The 14695-nt window shown below is 45.5% G+C and overlaps 1 protein-coding gene across 2 annotated transcripts in view; it reads right to left on the minus strand.

Moving 5' to 3' along the window:
• Positions 1-348: 348 nt before the first annotated feature.
• The window catches only part of LOC137427334 (uncharacterized), a 359992-nt gene continuing 345645 nt past the window's right edge, over positions 349-14695 (minus strand). For both annotated transcript variants that reach the window (XM_078777115.1, XM_078777118.1), the window contains one exon: positions 349-3598. In XM_078777115.1, coding sequence (XP_078633241.1) covers positions 1992-3598 — 1607 coding nt within the window. In that variant the 3' untranslated portion in view covers positions 349-1991. The remainder of the gene's footprint in view (positions 3599-14695) is intronic.

A 14695-nucleotide genomic window follows, 5' to 3' on the forward strand; every position in this document is an offset into this window, starting at 1 on the left:
ATAAAGGTCGGATACTTTTTGAACACACTACGTGTAATGATGATTAACTTATTAGATTTTTTTGGTCAAATATCAAATCTGTAATGGGTCTATGACATGAGAATGGCTGAAGTGATCCAATTCAAAGTTGGTACAGCTATGTATAATATTGTAAAGATCAAGTGATTCGATTTTGGGGTGAAAGGTCAAAGGTCAAATCTGCAATAGGTCTATAACTTGAGAACGGCTGAAGTGATCTAATTCAAACTTGGCACAGGTTTATATAATGTTGGAAAGATTACCTTATTCGATTTTGGGGTCAAATGTCAAATCTGCAATAGGTCAAAAACTTGAGAACGGCTGAAGTGATCCAATTCAAACTTGGTACAGGTGTGTTTAATGATGTAAAGATTAAATGATTAGAAGTTGGGGTCAAGAGGTCAAAGTCTGTAATAAGGCTATAACACGAGAATGGCTGAATTGATACAATTCAAACTTGGTACAGGTATATATTATGATGGAAAGATTAACTGATTAGATTTTAGGTTGAAGGGGTCAAAGATTAAAGGTCAAAGTCTGTAATAGGTCTATAATTTGAGAATGGCAAAAGGGATCTAATTCAAACTGGGTACAGATATGTGTGATGACGTAAAGATCAACTGATTAGATTTTGGGGGACCGAGGTCAAAGGCCAAAGGTCAGAGGTCATGTCAGGTAAAAATGTGCTGACTTGGGCACAGCTGAATGAATTTAAATCAAACATGATACAAGGATTATAATGATGTAATAATGTGGGCGGAGGCATATCAGTCAACGTCATGATGGAGAAGAGTGCCGTTCTAGTTCATAAATTGAAATGAGTGTGAATATTTTTGGGAAAACTTAAGCTTGAATACCATTGTAAAGATATGTGTGCACAAAATAATTCAATTTAAAACTAATTAAATAATGCAACTATCACAGAACATGGTTCACAAGGGCATTGTGAAGAAAGCCCTCAGCGATTCAGGCAGTGTTCTGTTGTTTATACACCGCCCAAACAACTATGTGGCATTCTCTCAAGCAGCGTTTTTACCACAGAGGTCACACAGGTCCTTGCTATTATTTTCAGCTATTTTCTCTCAAAATTGTGAGTTGGACAGGCGACTGGGAAGGATTTTTGTGAAGTCAGTGAGCATGACGGAGGAGCGGAACGTGTTAAAAATTCCGCTGTTTCAGTGTGGGAATGCCCATTTTGCTTTTATAAGCGGCAGAGGGAAGAAGGGAGGGAGAGAGAGAGAAAAGATTGGACAGATTTGGAAGGGGGGATTGTGGAGTTGTGGTGGGGAGGGGGTCGAAGGCTTGAAGTGGGGGAGGGGATTGATGCGTTAGGGCTGGTAGTGGGAGGACCCAGTGTTGGTGGAAGAAAAGCAAAAAAGGGACAGAGTTGGAAGGAGGAGGGTAAGTCTTTGTGGGGGGAAGATTTTCAGTGGGGAGGGGGCAGTTGAGAAGTTGTCAGAAGTGCATGTGTTAGTTTGTTCAGTAAAAACGTCATTGGCCACAGGTGTGTGTGTGGTGTGTGTGTGTGTGTGTGTGTGTGTGTGTGTGTGTGTGTCAATGTAAGCAGGTGACACAAACATCCTCCAGGTAAGGTGCTTGTGTGTTTTAAGGCAGGATGATTGATTGAATGAAATACTTTTTGCAAATGGTGTTCGGGTCCCAGTCCTATTCCCGATTCATAAATTATCTCCCTTCTTATCCATCTTGCCCACCTGCATCTCATTCCTCCCCACACCCATTGTTGGTCCTAGTCGGCCTCAATCTCTTCCACGAGACTTGGCTACGTATAACAAGGTAAAATAAAAAGTGTTTCATGAGCTCACATGATTTGATGAAGGATTTTACACAAATTTTGCATTTGCATGAACATTCTCTTTGTTGGTAATCTCCTTGTTCTTCATTGTGATTTCCACGTGTTTATTCAGGTGGCATGACCGATTGAAAGATTCTCTACAAACTGTGCATTTGTACAGTCATTCTCTGTTGTGAATTCTCATGTGTTGTTTAAGGCTGGATGATCGATTAAAAGATTTTCCACAACTTGTGCATTTGTATGGGCGTTCATCATTGTGAATCATCATGTGTGATTTAAGGCTGGATGATCGATTAAAAGATTTTCCACAACTTGTGCATTTGTATGGGCGTTCACCATTGTGAATTTTCATGTGCCTTGTAAGGTGGGATGATTGATTAAAAGATTTTCCACAACTTGTGCATTCGTATGGGCGTTCATCATTGTGAATTTGCATATGTGATTTAAGGTGGCATGAATGTTTAAAAGATTTTCCACAACTTGTGCATTTGTATGGGCGTTCACCATTGTGAATTTTCATGTGCCTTGTAAGGTGGGATGAATGATTAAAAGATTTTCCACAACTTGTGCATTCGTATGGGCGTTCATCATTGTGAATTTGCATATGTGATTTAAGGGTGCATGAATGTTTAAAAGATTTTCCACAACTTGTGCATTTGTATGGGCGTTCATCATTGTGAAATTGTATGTGTGATTTAAGGCTGGATGATCGATTAAAAGATTTTCCACAACTTGTGCATTCGTATGGGCGTTCATCATTGTGAATTTGCATGTGTGATTTAAGGGTGGATGATTGATTAAAAGATTTTCCACAACTTGTGCATTTGTATGTGCGTTCACCATTGTGAATAATCATGTGTTTTTTAAGGTTGGATGACCGATTAAAAGATTTTCCACAACTTGTGCATTTGTGTGGGCGTTCACCATTGTGAATTCTCATGTGCCTTTTAAGATGGGATGAATGTTTGAAAGATTTTCCACAACTTGTGCATTTGTATGGGCGTTCATCATTGTGAATTCTCATGTGTCTTTTAAGGCTGGATGACACATTAAAAGATTTTCCACAACTTGTGCATTTGTGTGGGCGTTCATCATTGTGAATTGTCATGTGTATTTTCAAGCTGTGTGACCGATTAAAAGCTTTTCCACAACTTGTGCATTTGTATGGGCGTTCACCATTGTGAATTGTCATGTGTATTTTCAAGCTGTGTGACCGTTTAAAAGCTTTTCCACAACTTGTGCATTTGTATGGGCGTTCACCATTGTGAATTATCATGTGTGTTTTAAGGGTGGATGACTGATTAAAAGCTTTTCCACAACTTGTGCATTTGTATGGGCGTTCACCCTTGTGAATTTTCATGTGCCTTATAAGGTTGCATGAATGTTTAAAAGATTTTCCACAACTTGTGCATTTGTATGGGTGTTCACCATTGTGAATGATCATGTGTGTTTTAAGGGTGAATGACTGATTAAAAGCTTTTGCACAACTTGTGCATTTGTATGGGCGTTCACCCTTGTGAATTTTCATGTGCCTTTTAAGGTGGAATGAATGTTTAAAAGATTTTCCACAACTTATACATTTGTATGGGCGTTCATCATCGTCTCCTTTGTGAACCTGGTGAACATTTTTACGTGCCAACAATTCATTTTTCGTCTTTTTGTGTTTGTAAAAAATCTTGTTTGCTTCAGTTGGCAAGTCCTGTGGGCCTGGGTCTACGCTGTTCATAAAAGTAGGTGCAGTCTCCCTTGCAGATTCAATGGATCCACCTGGAAATACAACATCACGTGACATGTAAAAAAAAATCAAAAAAATCTGATATTGCTCAATACTCGTGATATAATTCTGACAAACGTACACAAACATGTACATATTGTTACGTTTGTGGGGGAAGGGGATATAATACCATAGTGGAAATAGGATTGCATAGTAATAGTATGGACCATGTACGGGTCGGAGACATCTCAATGTATCAAGGAGGGAAAACTGAGATTAAGATCGTTTACGTGTCAGCACACGGGAGGGTGGCGTTGTGTTGACTCAGTTGGATATAAGATTAGTTCTCTCCCAGTATGTGATTACCCTCCGTGGTTTTTCCTTTTGTTTTTACAATTATAAGATGCCGGCCATATAAACGCACATATTTAACCAATAACAACAACAATCGCCGACAGTTTCCGGACATTACGATCGACAAATAAACCCCGCCCCACCAACTGACTAAGGAACAAGGCCACACCCCCAGAGTGGGACGAGGTGCGTGGAAACTATCGTAACCGGCAGACCACAATCCAAGCTTCGTCATTCGATAATCTCGCAGTTCACTCTCAAATATCCTGTGCCAAGGATCGTGGTCCAATCCCATGAGAGTGTGTGTTGGTGTGTATGTGTGTATGTGTGTATGTGTGTCGCAACCAATGACAACCTGTCTTATTGTTTTGCAGCACGTTGGAGTTCAGTTAGCCTTGTGGTTAAGCGTTTGGATGTTTGGCCCACATAATTGGCTTCACAATCTTCACATTGTATGTTGCAGATGACATTCTTTCTGTCACATTTGTTCATGTGGTCTTTTGGCTTTGACAGCTGTGCTCGTAAAGAAACACATCCTTTATAATATGAATCCTGAGCTGCAAATCTTTTGACATGTACGTACGTATTATGCATATATGGACATATGTGCAGGGTGTTTCAAAAGGACTGATACAACTTTGACTTCCTGCCATTTCTTTGTTTTTTTTACCGATACCGTTTTCCTTTTCGGGGTTGGTGGTGTTATTGTGGAATTTGTTCCCTGGGATTTTTAGCTCCGTAACTCAACGATGCCATTGACAGTGGAGCAGAAGACAAAAGTGATGGCTCTGTGGCACCAGACGAAATCATATGTCGACACCCGTTCTGCCTGCCGGTTCTGCTGGGAATACGACCTCAGAACACGTGATGGACCGACAAATTGTGCCATTCAACGTATTGTGAAACATTTTGAGCACAAAGGTACAGTGCACAACCAGAGCAAGGGCAACAGTGGCCTCGCTTAAAATACATAATCTGTTCGCATTAATACACTCTTGTTGTATTTGTATTCGTTTCTTAGATCCTGCTTGATTCAAGTTTAATAAAGCCTGATATTGACCAAAAAGGCTTTTCCATCATTCATTCGACGTGGATCCAAACACTGTGAATGCCGGCGAAGAGCAGACTCACTGGATTTGTTAGCAGACTCGCTGTTAGCAGACTCGCTAATACCTTAGGGCTGATGAGTCCAATGAAGTTACGGAGGCAGATAAGCTCGACGTGTTCATTAACCCCGTGTCAACGTCGGTCTATCGATATTTCGCCCATTGCGCGAGCTACACCAACGCTTGCGAGGCTCTAAAGACTTTGTACGTCAAGCCTCGTGGAACGATCTACGCTCGCCATTTACTTTCTACCCACCGACAAGAGCCGGGAGAGACTTTGGAGCAATTTGTGCAAGCTTTGAGACACCTGAGTGGAGATTGCAACTTTCAGATTGGTACGTTGCAGGAACTTCAAGATGATTTCATGCGTGATGCTTTTCTCACTGGTCTGCAATCGCCTCATGTACGACAACGGCTATTGTAGAATGACTTGGTGAATCTTCATGATGCGCATGAACAAGCTCGTACCTTGCAACTCGCTCAGACGCGTACGGGCGATCTTCCCGACCTGTGAATGCTTCGACGTCAGAGGGACGACGAGGGGAGATGCAGACACTCACTCAATCTCAGGATACTCCGATTAACAGTCTCCGCTACACGACCCCCACTCCAGAAATCGGAAGGAATGGTCGATGGTGAGCCATCGTCGGCAGAGGAGTCAACTCCCAAGTTAATGACGACCACATCAGCTCCGACCAAATGTTATTTCTGCGGATATCGGAGACATCTGCATATCCAGTGTCCAGCATGCAATGCCATATGTAATAATTGTGGCAAGAAAGGACATTATGCCAAGGTGTGTCGAGCTGTAAAAATGGTCGGACCCATTTCTGCTGGTATGCAATTGGAAGCCACTACCCTCTCCGCTATTTCGCCCTACAGTCTAGCTAAAGCGGTGCAACATCCCGGTGAATGGGGAGGTCACCGATGCGCTGATCGACACGGGGAGTTCGGACAGCTTCGTGAATGCTGTGTTGGTGAAGCGCCATGCTTGGCCGATCCTCCCCATGGGAACAAGCGTTACGCCTAGGTCCCCCGTCGGTGAAGTGATGTGAGTTGACAAAGTGGAAGATGCAGAAAACATGCTATGATATGATATTTCGCTCACAAGGTTCAGACATACATGGAGGCGGCCATCTTGGATTTTGACGTGGCCACCCAATTTTCAATAGCGTTCTTCCTTATGCCTAGATACACCCACACACCAGATTAGAAGTTGGTACTTCGCTTGTTTTTCAAGATATTCCGCTCACAAGGTTCAGACATACATGGCGGTGGCCATCTTGGATTTTGACGTGGCGACCCAATTTTCAATAGCGTTCTTCCTTGTGCCTAGATACACCCAAGCACCAGATTAGAAGTTGGTACTTTGCTTATTTTTCAAGATATTACGTTCACAAGGTTCAGACATATATATGGTGGTGGCCATCTTGGATTTTGACGTGGCGACCCAATTTAAAATAGCGTTCTTCCTTATGCCAAGATGCACCCACACACCAAATTAGAAGTTGGTACTTCGCTTATTTTTCAAGATATTCATCTCACAAGGTTCAGACATACATGGCGGCGGCCATCTTGGATTTTGACGAAGCGACCAAATTTGAAACAACGTTCTTGCTTGTGCCTAGATACACCCACACACCAGATTAGAAGTTGGTACTTCGCTTATTGTTCGAGATATTACGCTCACAAGGTTCAGACATATATATGGTGGCGGCCATCTTGGATTTTGACGTGGCGACCCAATTTTAAACAGCGTTCTTGCTTGTGCCTAGACACACCCACACACCAGATTACAAGTTGGTACTTCGCTTATTTTTCAAGATATTTCACTCACAATGTTCAGACATATATATGGTGGCGGCCATCTTGGATTTTGACGTGGCGACCCAATTTTCAAAAGCATTCTTCCTGATGCCGAGATACACCCACAAACCAAATTAGAAGTTGGTACTTCGCTTATTTTTCAAGATATTCATCTCACAAGGTTCAGACATACATGGCGGCGGCCATCTTGGATTTTGACGTGGCGACCCAATTTTAAACAGCTTTCTTGCTTGTGCCTAGATACACCCACACACCAGATTACAAGTTGGTACTTCGCTTATTTTTCAAGATATTTCGCTCACAAGGTTCAGACATATATATGGTGGCGGCCATCTTGGATTTTGACGTGGCGACCCAATTTTCAATAGCGTTCTTCCGTGTGCCTAGATACACCCACACACCAGATTAGAAGTTCGTACTTCGCTTATTTTTCGAGATATTTCGCTCACAAGGTTCAGACATACAGCCTTGGCATTTAATATGGAATTTTTTTTTTTCTTGACTTGGGTTTACTTTCTTAACTCAGTATATCAATCTGGTGAGTTTCTTTTACACTTTTGTGATTTATTTGTTAAAAGAACAATGTCACTGATTGTCTGTCGCAGCAAGAAGTCAACAACAGGATTATATCACAGGTGGCGTGGCAAAATGTACGGACAGGTGCATTTGACGATTGGCTCCACAGTCGGGTATACAAGGGTTGTTGCGTTCTGTATTAGTGGAAAACAACTGCTGCACGTCTCCAAAAGTTATTGCCGCTTCCTCTGGAGATGGTCCGTCAACTCAACCATGCTGTTTGTCATGGAGTGGTGGCTTTACGAAATTACGGCATGAAAGAGCATGCTATTGCTCGGCAATATGGCATCACTCAAGGTCAGGTGTCAACGATCCTGAAACGAAATGCTCAGAGGGGTGTCCCTACTCCAATACCGAGGCCAGGACGTCCCCGCAGAACCACAAGGAGGGATGATCGCCAGCTGCAACGGTTAGTCCGCAATGGCTGTACCAAGTCAGCTAATCGGCTTAGGGCTGATTGGCAGCAACTGACAAATGTGCCTGTATCCAGAAGGCTAGTCAACCAACGACTGGTTCAAGCAGGCTATCGTGCCAGGCGTCCCTAAGAAAGCCACGCCTGACCAGACAACACCGCCAGCGCCGATTGCAGTGGGCCAGAGAGTACCGTCAATGGCAGCCAGGACACTGGAATCATGTGACCTTCAGTGACGAGTCTAGATTTCTGGTCTATCGTCAAGTTGGCCGCGTCTGAGTGCGCAGACAAGTGCATGAAGCCTACAAAGATTGTATAGTGCCAAGAGTCCAAGCTGGAGGTGGTGGGGTGACCGTTTGGGCTGCTTTTCATGCAGGGGGCAAAACTGACCTGGTTGTTCTGAATGGAAACCTGAACCAGTTCAAGTACAGGGCCATTCTGGAAGAAACATTGCTTCCATTTGCTCGTGCAGCCTTTCGAGGAAAGTTTGTCTTACAAGATGACAATGCACGGCCTCATCGTGCTCGCATGATCCAACACTTTCTTGCTGACCGTGGTGTAGAGCATATGGAGTGGCCTGCCATGTACCCGGATATGAATCCGATAGAGAACTTGTGGGCAGAATTAACGCGTCAAATCGACCACTTGGACCAGCAGCCGACCTCTGTGCGTGAATTGCAGCAGGCTATTGTTACTGCATGGCAAGCGATTCCTATCCAAACCTTGGCAAATCTCATGAACAGCATGCCTCAACGTGCAGTGCTCTCCTGAATGCTCGTGGGGGTTACACGAAGTACTGAACTGTAATTTTACTGTCCGTAATTCCCAGTCGTAATTTAACTCTTGTTTTTGTTTAAAAAAATTTGGGCGAATGTGCAAAATAAAGAGATAGTTCTGGAAAACGTACAGAAGTTTAACACAGTACTGTCCATGAATTGAGTTCAATATCAGTTTTCATCACTTTCAAGGATCAATTTATTTGTTTCGAAATGTCAAATGTAGTTTTTGTTTCTTTTAAAGGTCACATTAACAAAATCTATATAGAATAATTTCAACGTAATTCCAATGAACTTTTGGTTCTAAGACATCTTGAAAAGTAAATTCGCCCCCACAAAAAAAATATTCCATATTAAATGCCAAGTCTGTATATATGGTGGCGGCCATCTTGAATTTTGACGTGGCGACCCAATTTTCAATAGCGTTCTTCCTTATGCCGAGATACACCCACACACCAAATTAGAAGTTGGTACGTCGCTTATTTTTCAAGATATTCATCTCACAAGGTTCAGACATACATGGCATCAGACATACATGGCGGCGGCCATCTTGGATTTTGACATGGGTTGCACCCACACACCAAATTCGAATGCAGTCCTTCGCTTACGCACGCACGCACGCCCACATGCACGCACGCACGCACGGACGGACGGACACACGGACGGAGGGGAAAACCATAGTCCCCCTTTCGCTCCGCTGTGCGACGGGGGACAAAAAGTGTGTATGGCATCATCGTTCCATCAAGAGATAAGGGGATATTGTGTTGTGGAACGAGGAACTAATGAGACGAAGTACCAGAACGTGAAACCGAAGGTTCTGAGAGACTTATGTGCTGATCTACACTTGGGTCATGATTTTTTGCGAAGGCATGCCAATTTAAATATGCATTTTGGGGGTGCTAACCCTACCTTCTCAGTCCGTAGTCTGGCCGAGGTAGTAGTCGATCCACCATCGCCGTTTGCCAACTTAACTGAGGATTGTAAACCGATCGCTGTGAAGTCAAGATGACTTACCCAGGAGCATGCGAAGTTTGTTGCGATGGAGACCAGGAAACTTCTCACCGAAGGTATCATCGAACCGAGCAAATCGCCATGGCAGGCCCAGGTATTGGTGACGACCAGTGCTAATCACAGGAAACGGATGGTGATAAACTATTCCCAAACTATTAATCGTTTTACGCAACGAGACGCGTACCCATTGCCACGTATGGACGAGATGGCAGGAGAAGTGGCTAAATATCAAGAATTCAGTGCATTGGATTTGCACAGTGCCTGTCATCAAATTTCGATCCGACAGTCTGATAAGCTGCACACGGCATTCGAGTCTGGTCAGCGACTATCAGTTTCATCATATACCCTTCATGGGTAACAAACGGAGTCGTGTGCTACCAACGAGCCATCAATGAGATAGCATCTCGAGAGAATCTCAGACACCTTTTATAAACACAAGGACACCAAGGACTTCCAGGAAAGAAGTTGTTATTTCAAAAAAGTGGATTTGTGGTGAAATTAGCGGGGGTAGAAAAGATCAAGGTTTTGGATGGGGGAAGATAAGAGATGATGGTGAACAGCTGTTTTAAAGACCTGGAGAGAGGAGTGGGATTGAAGAGAGTGAGGGAGTTTGTTCCAGAGGTGGGAGAAAAGAGGAATGAAGGAGTGAAGTTGAGAAGAGAGTCTTGATTTTGGCAGTTTAACCATAAGAGGGTTGCAGGCAGATCTTGTGCGACCTGTAGGAATATTTGGGGGACAGAGCCCAGAGAGAGCTGGAGGAGCAAGGCCGGAGACGAGTCGGTAGAAGACAGAACCTGTAGAAGACAGGAGAAGTAGACAACCTGTAGACAACCTGTAGAAGACAGAACCAGAAGACAGAACCCAACCTGCCTGCGGTGTGTAAGTGAAACGCCCTCAGAGGTAGCTTCATCACGGGAGATTGCAATGATTCTGAACACTTTGGTTTCAACACCGTGAAGACGAGCTAGGTGTGAGGCAGGAGCACCAGCCCAGAGGGGAGAGCAGTATTCCATTGAGCTGCGGATGAAAGCCTTGTATGTGGTGAGGAGCTCAGGTGTGCCAAGGAAGGACTTCGCACGACGGAGGATGCCCAGTCGGCGACTGGCTTTGGAGGCCAGATTTGAAATGTGGTTTTCCCAGGAAAGATCATGGCAGATAGTGAGACCCAAAAGCTTGAGTGACAGAACTTCTTGGAGAGGATTATTCAGAAAGTGGATGGGAGGGTTGTCCAGTCGGTCTTTTCGGAGAGACATCGTAAGAGTGTGAGATTTGTCAGGATTGAAAGACATGTCCCACTTGTTTGCCCAGTCTGTGATTTTGTCCAGGTCTGCAGAGAGTGAGGAGGCTGCAGACTGCCGATCTGAGGGATGAGGAATGGAGCGGCAGAGAGTGGAGTCATCAGCAAAGAGATAGAAAATTATTAGAAACTAGCCGAAACCCGTGGAACATCCATGGAAGGGAGGATGTGGTGTATGGATAGAGTGTACCATTATGGATGGCATAGGGGATTTGCTTGTCTGAGTAAGAGTTAGGAAGAAAGATGAGAATGAAGCGTGCGTATATGAACAACGATCGCCGACACCGGCACAAATGCATGCTCTGGATTGTCCACTCAGTGGACGGCTTGCTGTCGCCTTCAACTGTCCAATCAGATGAGACAGCTGGCTTAACGTCCTCTGATGCGACGTCACACCTGCGAAGTATCAGGAGGCGGGAACCGAATCCAAAACAGAAGCTAAAGTAAAGACCATCGGAGATCTCCTGCGGCAGCGTTTCTAACCGATGTGGTAAAGTACAGTACGTACAGTAAAGGACATTCTCATTGATCCGTTGATTAACTATAACTGACCTGCGCCGCCCTGCTGTAGCTTGACATGTTAGCAGGTACTCTGACCTTTTTCACAACTTCAAATGGCGTTTCATAAAATCCTGCTGTGACTCGACATGCGCCGCACCATAATCATTGGCTCATAAAACCCTACACTGCTACAGAGGATTATACTACCACCGGAAGCCGGCACTTGGTTGTCCACAGAGGGAGGGAAGAAACACACCATGCGGAATGAAAAACAAAATGCTTTAAAATATTCAAGAAAGAAACATTTTCTTTCATTTAATATTCCGTAAGTATTTATTGTACGACTAACGATTGTCAAAATAAGAACCTGCTTTGGGCAATCGCACACTATACCGTCGAGGCCGCTTTTACAGAATAACAACAACAACAACAACAACATGCATTTTAAAGGCCATTTTCCCTGCTGGAGCGGGGGTTAGCCGAAGGTTTTACAGAATAAGAAGGAAATAATTAAATTAATGCTTTCCTATTTACATCGTTGAGTCAATACGTCAAAAAATCATTTTTTAAAACCTGTAATCACTGGTTGTAGGGAATGCAGATTTGACGATCAGCTGATTTATGTGTGTGTGTGGGTGTGTATTTTAGACTTGGACAATATAAGAAGGAAAATTGCTTTGCAATACATGCCCATTTGCAAGTTTCAGATCAATATCAGTAAGCAGTAAGCACGGCCCATTATTTAATGACACCACTCGACTGTCGAATCAGCGGACAGCTCGCATCGCCTTCGCCCAGCAGACGCCAATCCGATGGTGTCGTAAGATGGCGTCGTATCGGCCGATAATCGGATGCTTTTGGGTCCCAAAGTCGGCGAATTCAGATTTTTCGAGTATGGCTGTACGTGATAAACAAAGAGCGCGGTTCGTAGATGGAAAATGCATTAGTGCCGTGGGCATCGGGTCACTGGGTGCGGCGTAAAAGGGATAACAAAGTCGAGTCCTTAAGGTATTATTATATAGATGCTATTATTACAAAAGGCTATTAGATATGCCACCTCCTCCTGACGTAGCTGCACCGAGACGAATCCTGGGGCTGTTCTCGCTCATAATTCCAAATGGATCCCGAAGTATTCCGAGAAAATTCGTCCTCTGGTTGAAAGCAAAAAATTTCCGCTGTCTTCAGTTGCCAAAATGGCTTTTCACAATTTGATTGAGGATATTGCTCAAGCGGTGGCAATATCAATTGATAACAGTGTGCCCTTCGTTGCTGAGACTGATGCCTCAGAGTACGCAATCGCGGCTGCCTTGAATCAGTCGGGCTGACCCGTGGCCTTCTTCTCCAGAACGTTATCACACAGTGAGAGGTGCCACTCGTCTGTTGAGAAAGAGGCCTTCGCCATCATGGAGGCCTTGCGTAAGTGGAACCACTTTCTCCTCGAGAAACATTTTCATTTGATCACAGACCAGCGATCGGTGGCTTTTGTGTTCGAGGGTCAACTTTCCCAGAAAATAAAGAATGGGGAAAAAAAAGAAGAAGAAAAAAATCGCAACACGGTGCAATGAGCTTGCAGAATTCGGCTACGACATCGTATATCGCCCTGGCAAGGACAATGTAGCTGATGATGCATTTTCTCATGCTTTCTGTGGAACCGTGGGATCCGAGAGGGGATTGCAGGAGCTGCATGACTCGCTTTGTCATCCGGGAATCACTCGCATGGCGCATTTTGTTCCATGTCGAAATCTTCCCGATTCGGTTGAGGAAAGGGGAGGGGAGGGGGATAGGGTGTGAGACGGGGGAAAGTGGAAAGGGGGCAGGGGGGAGGGGGGTAGGGGAGGGGGGAAGGGGAGGGGGGAAGGGGAGAGGGGGGTAAGGCGTGAGGGGGGGCAGGGGAGGAGGGGGGGGAGGGGAGGAGAGGGGGGAAGGGGAGCAAAGGGGGAGAAGGGGAGGGGAGGGGGGGAGGCAGGAGAGGAAGGGGATTCATATATATGCTGGTGGGTGAATGTGGCGTTCATCACGTTTTTGAGTTACCTGCAATGCGGATCAGGAAGAAGAAGAAGCCGTACTACCAACTTCGTACACTTCCGAAATGGTTTGATTTATTTGTATTCAAATGTCTGGTGATTTTTTTGTATTTATTTATGCGACTGGATCCAAGAAAAAAAAAACCTGAAAAAACAGAACAGTTGCCTCGCAACACGTTGGCTGCGCAGGGTAAGTATTTTATGAATACCATTGTAGCGGTTACGGGTAGCCTGACACAATTACCTTGCACCGGCCGATGACGCAACCGGCGAGCGGTCACGTGTCCGGGCTTGCCCGGGCGTGTTCAGACTTGCCTTTCCCGGGCGAACACTTGTCTTGATACCACGCCCCGTTGAGAGGCGTGGCTTACCTTTTTGCATACCACGCCCCGCCTGAGAGGCGTGGCTTTTGTGTTGAGTTTCTCATATATATTGCCGCCCGTTCGATGGGCTGATTCAGTGCTTTTGAGTTCGTTTGAGTGAGCTTGGAATAAATAGCTCAGAGAAACTTCATTCCTGGCGTCGTCCATTTTGTCCGATTTTATCGTGTGAGCACAGCTCCCACAATTGACCCCTTTCTACGAACACGGCGATGGAGTCAGCTGTAGCTTTGAAGCTTCCAGGCTTTTGGGAATCGCACGCGGCCGTTTGGTTTGCTCAAGCGGCTTCTCAATTCGTCCTGCGGAAGATTACAGAGGATACGAAGCGCTACCACCACGTGGTCTCTGCACTCAACGCCTCCGCCGCTGCCTGGGTCCTGAGCTTCCTACAGCACCCACCGGACGCCGACAAATACGGCGCGCTCAAAGGCCGACTCCTCGGTGCGTTTGGACTCATGGAGACCGAACGCGCGCGACAACTACTTGACCTCCCGGAGCTGGGTGAGGCCCGTCCATCCGAACGCATGGACCACATGCTTGCTCTTCTCGGTGACCACAGCCCGGACTTCCTCTTCCGCGAGCTGTTCCTCCGGCGACTACCCGGGCAAGTACGGTTAGCTTTGGCTAACTCGCCCATCACGGACCCTCGCGCCCTGGCCAAGGAGGCCGATAAATTTTTCTCGGCCAGGCGACATGTCGGAGCGGCCACCTGGAACCCTGGGCCGACCGAGGCAATGCCCGCGCCACCACCGGCCAAGTCCGCGCCACTGACGGCCGCCGCGACGCCCCGTCTACCGAACCCGACGCGACCGCCGGAGCCTCCACCAGAGCGGACCATGTGCTATTAGCACGCCAGGTTCGGGCAGAAGGCCAGAACGTGCCGCCC

The sequence above is a fragment of the Myxine glutinosa genome, chromosome 5 (genome assembly GCF_964187855.1).
Source record: "Myxine glutinosa chromosome 5, kmMyxGlut1.1, whole genome shotgun sequence".
Classification (NCBI taxonomy): domain Eukaryota; kingdom Metazoa; phylum Chordata; class Myxini; order Myxiniformes; family Myxinidae; genus Myxine; species Myxine glutinosa.